Here is a 9486-nt window from a genome sequence, read left to right on the forward strand (position 1 = left end):
CAACAGTCTATATGCAGCATTTCCCCCCTCTTTCATGAAACGGTAAAATAGGGGACATTTCCAGGGACAGGTTAAGCCTGGGACAGGTGGTCCAAAATGGTGACTGTCCCCGGAAATTGGGGACGTCTGGTCACTCCGTCCTTGAACAATCGCAATGCTCTGCTAATAACTATGGCAATGCTAGCTGGACTGTTCAGCCGTCCAGCCATGCTGTCTCTGGAGCTAAGAAACCAAAGTGATAGAGGTGACAGTCTGCCGCTGCTTGCTCAGGAAGAGAGTTCAGTGGCACAGCGGTACATCAGAGAAACCTGTCGGGGAAAAAAAGAGTGCTGAAGGCTACGGCTGGCTTTGGCTAGTTAAATATACTAAGTACGCAAGATTGAAAGAGGACAGCTGAAAAATGGATAAGTCCACCAGGCAAACAGAGTCCTGAATGCGAAGGAAAGGGGCTGCGGCTGGTTGTGAGGAGGACAGATGTACATCAAAAGCCCGTCATGGAGACAGAACAGGAAGAAGTNCAGAGTCCTGAATGCGAAGGAAAGGGGCTGCGGCTGGTTGTGAGGAGGACAGATGTACATCAAAAGCCCGTCATGGAGACAGAACAGGAAGAAGTGAGAGCTGGCAGAGCCTAGAAGCTAGAGACTAACAGCTGGAAGTGAAAGAAGGACAATTGAGGATCAGGAGAGCGCACCAGGCAGAAAGTAGGATGATGAAACAGTCCTTCTTTAAAAGCCACCTACAAACCTCTTATCAGCATATCTTATTTCATCCTTTCTCAAAAATTTTTTTTCAGTCATCCATTTTGCTCATGGTACTTTCTCATTCCCTCATTTTATAGTTAATAATAAAATCTTAATGTTTGTTAGACAACAGTATTAAAGGATTTATGAATTTGATGCTTAAATTGGTGATCAACAGATACTGATTTTTATGATCGATCAGACTAGCATGTGTTGTTCGGCTGCGATTACTATAGAATATCTTGGTGGCGCTACCCAGTTGACATTAGCACAGGGCTAATGTTTGCAGTGGTCATACTGGATCTAAATGTTGGTTGCACTCTATTTTACAACAGCCAAGGAAAGCGGCTCAGCCAATCACATTTAAGAATGGGAAACACCCATTATATATTTCGTAATATATGGATAATTTATAGAGTGACCATATCTCATAAAATCGAATGTGGGACAAATATAATCTATATGAAGGACAGATGTGGCTTTTTCAACATTACATTTCTTATGTGACTTACTTTTATAGTGTTGCTTTACATCATGTACCTGTTTTATCAAATTTTAAAAATTACTTCGGCAAACTTCAGAAAAGCTCACTGAGAAACACCTATTATTGCCTTGCCAAGTTTTAAATAGTTCATCAATCTTTTTTGTGGCAGCTGTTTTTGTTTCTTTGACCAAAGTCTCCATCATTGTAGATTATAGGGTATGTAGGGTAGGCACTGGTGCAGGTCTTATGACAACAACTGTGGCTCTGCCCTCTTCCCATTTAGTAAAGGCACCTGGAAATATATATATTTGATTTTCTTTTGATCATTTGACGCAGTCAAAAGCGGTATACTGCTTTGGTTTGTGGGATAGCTTGAAAGTGAAAATTACTTAACTATCCCAGATAAATCAGGACATCTGGTCATCCCCGTTATTTCAGAAATTGTCTGTAATATTTCACCATGTCTTCATCACCTAAAAGTCAGTGTCTTGACCATGATATCAACCTTTGACTGACTACACAAGAATTGACAGCTTAGGATTTTGGACATTATTTGTACCAAGGGCACCAAGGAGAGGACACAAAACAGGTTAGCCAAACATGTTGTAGTTTTATAGATTAAGGTAGAACATACAGCTGTGATGAAAGCAACTTGTGCAAAAATCCAACTTTTGATGCAAAATAATGCGAATAATAAACAATATAAAAACTGTTAAAAAAAAGTTTGGATTAAAAAATGGTGTATGCTCATTGGAATAGATACTTCTCAGTCAACTGACTACCAAAGTCAATCAAGATCCTTGTTAAAGACCTTTATGTAAATCTTTAAAAATCATTTAACAAATGTAGGAACTAAGGTGCCACTTAATTATTGTGTAAAAAGTTGTAAAGGTTATAATATAAGACTAGGAAAGTTGCTTACTTTAGAAGGAAAATACCCAGTTAAGTCTATCTTTATTGAGTACAAGCAAGCAAAAACACATTCTAACCCTCTTCGAGGATCAAAGTAAACAGCTTTCTTTAGTGTTCATCTTTTTATTGTTTGCAAAATACCAACAGAAGTTTGGCGTCAGTACTAACAGGTTTCAGGTTTCATCTGCTTAAAGGAGGTTGATGCTGGTATAAAAAGTTCAAGTTGAAAATAGCATTTGGAGTGAAAGTGAACATTTGTCTATACCAGAGGGATTTTTGGTCTAAGACTTGGAGATCTTACAGGACTCTGAAAATGACTCTCCAAAGGTTGTTTGGGTACTTAGGGGTGATCATTTTCCTCTGTAATGGTAAGAGTTAATGGTTAATTTTTCATTTGTAAACTTGCATGATTGTTAATGGCGCTGAACACATTCATTTTAACATGATGGAAAAATATAATGGACTTAAATGTTTTTTTTTTATGGATTGCATTTTGGTTAAGAATAAGAAATTATATGCTTTTGCAATTTCTCAAATATGTATGCAATTTATTACAAAATAATTTTAACTGGTTGACTTATCATTATGAATATGTACAAGTATTGTAGCCTACATTCCCATTTTATTTAATCAATAATAACACTCTTTTTTTTTTTTTTACTTGTACTGTATAAGTTGAGATATAATTCACCAAAACAAATAGATCCAAAAGAAGCCAAAAAGAAAATGTGACTGACGGATTTAAGTTCTAACTACAGTAATCTGACAATTTTACCAAAATGTTTCCTCAGTCTGAAGGTAGCATTAACTTTTGGAAATGGCCAGCTAGTTAATAAACAGATTCAGCAGTGATTTAAAGATCAAAAGCAAAACCAATATTGGAAAAGCCTGTGCTCAAAAACTAAGTAGATGCCACTTTACTGGAATTTAGAAACAGGCTGATAATGGTAATCAGATTTACTCCTAAATCACTACAAAAGCAGATCTAACCACTTATAGCATGCTTTGTAAGTATAATGAACTGAGGCAAACACATTCAATACAATGCCAAGAGCTAAGGACATCAGCATTGACTTTAGACAGGCAACTGTTTCTGGGCTTGGATAGTTACACTGTTGTGAAAAATTACGTCTCCTCTTAAGGTGGGTATCAAGATAATAGATATAATAGCAAGATAATACTAATGAATTCTGTCCCGCACTTCCCTTTCTGAGAAGGGAGTGTTAACTGACGAGATAATGCTACCTTGTGTGGTGTGTTAACATTAAACCAATCTGCTAGAAAGTATGTTGGGACCCCTCTGATGTCATATTCGGAAAATACGTCATGTTGGATTGTCTTTACCTGTGTGTGGCGTCTCACTGTGGACAACAGAGCATGAACATTCCATATCCACACCCTAGACCAGGGGTCTTCAATGTTTTCCAGGCCAAGGACTCCCAAACTGATGGAGCGGGGACCCCCTCATTATATATAATATATAAAATTTTGTTACATAAAACTGGTCCTGTAGTCACTCTATTACAGATGGAGTCATGTAACGAAAGTAATTTCTCCCTGAGATTATTAAGGTATTTGGGATTCTGATTTCTTGTTGACAGGTGCCCAGCTTGAAAGAGCTCCGGTGTATTGCTGAATGTGTGTGTTGATGACTTTATCTTTTTTGTTTTTCATCTTTTTCGTTTACTACAGTGTGTTGAATTCATGTTAATGTGTATTTAATGACATTTCAATTAGTGGAAAAAATTGCTGGGGGGATATTAAAAAAAAGTCTAATCTACCAAAACCTTCGCAACCCCCATGCAGTACCTCTCTGTACCCCCTAGGGGTCACAGATCCCTGTTGAAGATCTCCGCCCTAGACTGTTCTCTCTCTATGAGCAGTCCCATTGAGCACTCCTGAGCTGAGCCAGAGTTGTGCATATTGCATTTGTTCAAACCTGTATGCATCCGCATGCATTGACATTAGAACCAGGACCCAATCCCTCTTTCCTGCAGTCTTTTCTGTTCTCGAGTATAAAATCCCATCTGGACTTGTGAGTATTAGAGTGCGGCCTGGCCCGTGATTACAATGGATACACATAGCTGCTGATTTTCATTTAAAGCTTTTAGTCGCAAAGTGCTTTATGCTTGTAGTTTCAGCAAATTACTGTCTTAACAACAGAGGCATTTAAGTGCTAGTGAGCAACAGGATAACTCTGTTCTAACGGATGACTAGCAGTAAAAAAGACAAAGGCCAAAATGCCTTTTCTTTTTTCCACAAAATCAAACACACTCATACCTGTATTTATGCAATTCATTAACCAAAACAAAACCTCTTTTAAAACAACTCTTCAATTTTACATTGAATAAAAGAAAGCCAGTTTAAGAATAAAATTCACAACATGGATTGAGCAACACAACTCTTTCAGAAGCATTAACTCAGGCCAAAAATACCTCAACGATCAAATTAACTTATTCCAATCTTTTCCATTTATTTTATAAAATGTGCTGAGGTAGGTTGATGAAAAATTATTTAATACACAGTCAGTGGCTTTGTTGAAATGCTTTAACTTTGTTTCTACTTTGCTTAATTCTAGCTGGCGAAAAATCTCATTCACTAGTGACACTTGATGCCACAAAGGGAAGCATATTACACACTATTAGTACCCATAAAAAAATACAGGTTTCCTTTTGACCTGTAGCTATTAGTACCTGCCCTATGCAAGACTCTTACAGTATATGTACACAATCTTGGCACTTAGCAAAAAAGTACAAATTATAAACATCAGTTGATGTATCTTGAGAGTTTGGTGAGTTCTCCAAAAAATAAAATGATCTCAAACAAAAAAATTATTGATCATATCATGACCTTCTACTTACATACTTATGAAGCAAAACAAAATGGTAAAGAAATAAAGGTTTGGGAAAGACCTTGTCAAAGTCCAGATTTAAATCTAATAATAAATATACCATAACAAGATTATTTAGGATAACACTCAAAATCCATTCAAACTGGCTGAAGTTAAAAAAGAAAAAAACAAGGAAACCTACAATGTTAGATTTGCAGTTATAGGTTCTTATTACCACCAAAGGTGATGCAACCAATAAAACATATTGTGATGCAATTTTTCATTAAAGTAGCCTCAGCTGGTTTAAATTTTCTGTTTTCCGCTAATGAATGAAATTCAGATAAAGAAAATACTTTTTCTTGCTTCTGCCATCTTAGTTCAATGTAGAAGTATATTTGATGATCTGGAACTTTTAATGTATAATGGTCTAAACACTACATCAAAGAAATATCTAAAAACTGTAATGAACAACTACGGTAAATGTTATGTTAAAGAATGAGAAAAATGTATTCACATTTGTAAAAAAGTTTTGAGCATGCTGTTTTACTGTGCCTTCCTGCAACTAAATGAATCAAAAGTACATTATATTATTCCTTCTCTTATTAACCATGTATGCTGGTGACTAACTTAACATGTCTGTCTCTTTGGCATTTCAGGTTGTCAATCACAGGGCCTGGGTAAGCAACATGTTTATGAAGTTTTCTTTTGTCTTTTGACATGCACTGAACAGGAAGATTGAAGAAATGTTTGGACAATTAAGATGTTCTTTTGTATTCGATAAAATAGAACAGTACATCAATTTTGTAAGTCAGGCCACTGCCAATGTTATATAAAGTTTGCTATTTGGTACAGAGAAAAGCAGAAATTCAAAGTAACATTTAAATACAGAATGATAATACAAAATATCAGTGATAAAATGACCACAATCTAATTATTGTTTACCAGACTACTATTTCTACAACTACCGTAAATCTTCTAATATAAGACGGGAGCCTCCATTTCACTCAGGTGCATCTTGGTCCAGGCCAAATATTGGAAGGAGGCCAGAATTAGAGACAGGCCTCTATTGCTATTTGAGCAAAACAGACTACCAGTGGAATGAATAAAAAATAGATTTTGTGTCTATTTGAACCTATAAAATACTAGGTTAATTAATTGAAAAAGTACAGTTACCATAACAATATACAGAACATTATCAACTAATACTGGTAATTCAGACATCTTCAAGCAGCCTACAGGCAAATTTTCTGCACAGCAATATGGAGAATAAAAAAAACCTACACAGAATGGAATCTTTGCCAAACTGACTTGCGAAAACAAAGTTTTTAAAAAATGGGACAAAAACTGTTTTGCCATCAGAGCGACATTTTATTTGTTTTAGGTTAGTGGAAGTAGGCTACAGGTATCATATATCTCAAGGGGAATTCAGAGCAATGAAGACCTACTACATTGTGACATTTTAACGCTTTTCACCACAAAGCAAACATAGTGCATTGTAAACATTTTCCATGGTTGTAATTATTCATAACAAAAGGCATCTTACAGATTTAATCACCTTGCCGCTAACTCAAATTGTCTTGTTTAGTTTGAAGTAAAAAAAAAATAAATAAAAAATTCTCCAATTCTGTTTAATCATCGACAATTTCCCCCTCCTCTTCATCTCTCCCCATAATCTCCTCATCACTTGCAGATCAAGACGATCTCTTATGTAATCATGGGACTTCCCATGCTCATGGCTTGGATTCGTTAGCAAACATTGCCCCTCTGTGGTACTTGTATGTTACTATCACAAGTTTTTGAGGACTTCCCAGAAACATAATTGGTTCTAATTAAAGCCCCGAACTGTATCTCCTCCGACAGCGAGACCGGCCATTGTTAGAGCCCCTAATGGAATACAGACCAATATTAGAGGATTTACGGTATGTTGATCACTGAACAAGTAGTATAAATCACAGTAGAACACCAGAGCTATCAACATAGGAAAATCACCCATAGAAATGTCAATACAAATAAATCTAAATACTAAAGCTGAGTTATATCAAACTAAGATCATTGATAGGTGTGAGCTGTTCTTCCACATTAACTCATTCTGGCCTTTTCTCATTCTCTGCTGCTAGTTTGTGGTAATGTAGCGGCAAAGGGGTCCAGAATCATTGGGGGTCAAGATGCCCAGCCAGGAGCCTGGCCCTGGCAGGTATATTTCACTACAAATGACTCTTCCTGTGGAGGGTCGCTGATTAATGATCAATGGGTGCTGACAGCTGCTCACTGCATAAACAGGTGAGAGGTTTTTAGTGAGTTGGTTCATTGGTTTCATGGTTACCAGACTTTGTTATTTGGTCAGAGTAATAAAAACAACACTGTAAAAGAAAAATCCATTTGTCAAAAATGGTGGTAGTTATTTTTTTATTTAATCAAAATTAAGTTAACCAAAACAAAAAGTCAACAGCATTTAAAACCTTTGTTTCCAGAGAATCACAAGAAAACCATTATTCCGTGAGTTTTTTAGTGCCAGTTATTGGTACACTGCACAATGTGGATTAAGTAATGAAGAAATAGGTCCCAAACATAGCTGAAACTTGGACACAATCAAATATTAATTTGACCTCTGATCTAAACTGTACTGTATATGCAGTTTAATCTTAAATGTAGTGTTTTTATGGCCAATTTAGTTTTAGACTATTAAATGTGCTGTCTTTACTTTATTATCTTTTATTCATTAAATCACAAAGTACATATGTAATTTATCATAGGTTTCATTACTTGTTGAAACTAGGTTAGTACATAAAACAGTAATCTTTCTCTTATCTGTTGATTCCTATTAATTAATTTTTTTGGTTCTTTTTTCCTTAAAGAGATGATCTTTACCACACAGATGTCCATCTTGGCGTTACACAGCTAGATGTTTCTAGCCCAAATAAATTGACTCGAAAACTCTCTGAAATCATCTGCCATCCTGATTACCACAGTTTTACATCTGAAAACGACATCTGTCTCTTGAAGCTTTCGGCTCCTATTAACTTTACTAACTACATACAGCCAGTCTGCCTAGCTTCTGAAAACAGCACTTTCCATGATGGGGTTACTAGCTTGGTAACAGGTTTTGGTGTCACTGGTAAGTTCCAAAATATTTGTTTTCTCTGACAATACTGCTTGTTGATTCAGTCTAAACCTCTAATCCCTGTTACTAGATTCTGGCCACACTTCTACTCTGCAGGAAGTAGAGGTACCGATAGTGGGAAACAACAGATGCACATGCTACTACCAGGACCTTTTCAATATGTATCTTCTTTTCTTTGAAGACCTGGACACAAATAATTACTTGTGTGCTGGACTTCAACAAGGTGGAAAGGACTCTTGTCAGGTGACTACCACTTTTTTTAATGTAATGTCTCTTTAACGCCCGGTGGAATAAATTTAACCATAAAAACACATCGAGAATGGTATGTCTGTCATTTGAACAACCTAACTAATCAACCTCACTAATCAAAGAAAGAAAAGTATTTGTTTGTCATTTTGATTCTTAACAGGTTGACTGCAGCACAATTTCAAAGAGGAAACAAAGAAAAAATATCTCACATATTTGCAGATAAATGCGGCCAAAATGAGTTTCCTTCGCCTACATGTTATAAATGCTGGCGTAGCATAAATGATAAATTATGAACAGTTTAGTTTGTGCCTTCAAGTCGTTTTGCCCATAGGAAGACGTTATATAACCAGAGTGCGAAATACGGGGTTAACCCATGAGACCCCCTGAAAGCCTCAAAAACAAAATTTAAAGGGGGTCTTAAATTGTGTCAAAAAAATTAAAAATAAAATATTCTTTTGTCACTAATGGACACTAAAATGTTTTTAGGCTCAACATGTCCAGTATTAAAATTCAAAACCTTTATTCACAAATATGTTCTGTTTTTTGCCAAGTGGAGCCAGCCAATCCTGCTCGCATATGCAAATTAGCCATGTGCTTTTCTGCAGTTAATAACACGGACAACGCGGAACAGATTGCGAGAAGACAGCAGGTCTTCACTCCGGTTTGTGGACCTCAACCAGAGCCGGCCCGAGCCTCTTGGGGGCCCTAAGCAGAATTTGATTTGGGCCCCCCCCTCCCACAATGCAGAATCACCTATACTAGAACATTACTGACACAAATGTCATACTATTATGTTATAGTGAATATAAAAAATGAATACACTATGGTAATGTATTAATACAAAATAAATAAACAATACTTACTGTCATGTTGGGTTCAAGGCGTCTAACCCACATGCAGAAACACTCGTGAGACAGGGAAAAAGTTCAAAGGTTTATTTACAAAATAGTACAATGAGTATGAACTGGTTCTTGGCTCGGCAGACAGGTCATGAGGGGAACACCACTGAGGAGGACAGAGGAGTTAGTGTTGATCCAGGTAAACTGCAGGTTTTCAGATGTTGGAGTAAATACCTGCTCAAAGGTGGAGCGGAGCTGCAGGGGGGGAACCTGGAGGGTCCAGAGGCTAGTCGGCAGGCAGAGGACTGAGG

General features: G+C 36.7%; 1 protein-coding gene across 1 annotated transcript in view; it reads left to right on the plus strand.

The window, feature by feature from the left end:
* Window positions 1-2373: 2373 nt before the first annotated feature.
* The window catches only part of LOC107095173 (serine protease 27-like), a 14739-nt gene continuing 7626 nt past the window's right edge, over window positions 2374-9486 (plus strand). Inside the window, exons 1-5 of the mRNA XM_015391163.1 lie at window positions 2374-2504; window positions 5623-5643; window positions 7084-7246; window positions 7822-8081; window positions 8158-8330. Coding sequence (XP_015246649.1) covers window positions 2450-2504; window positions 5623-5643; window positions 7084-7246; window positions 7822-8081; window positions 8158-8330 — 672 coding nt within the window. The 5' untranslated portion in view covers window positions 2374-2449. The remainder of the gene's footprint in view (window positions 2505-5622; window positions 5644-7083; window positions 7247-7821; window positions 8082-8157; window positions 8331-9486) is intronic.

The sequence above is a fragment of the Cyprinodon variegatus genome, unplaced genomic scaffold (genome assembly GCF_000732505.1).
Source record: "Cyprinodon variegatus isolate N-32 unplaced genomic scaffold, C_variegatus-1.0 Scaffold527, whole genome shotgun sequence".
Taxonomy (NCBI): Eukaryota; Metazoa; Chordata; class Actinopteri; order Cyprinodontiformes; family Cyprinodontidae; genus Cyprinodon; species Cyprinodon variegatus.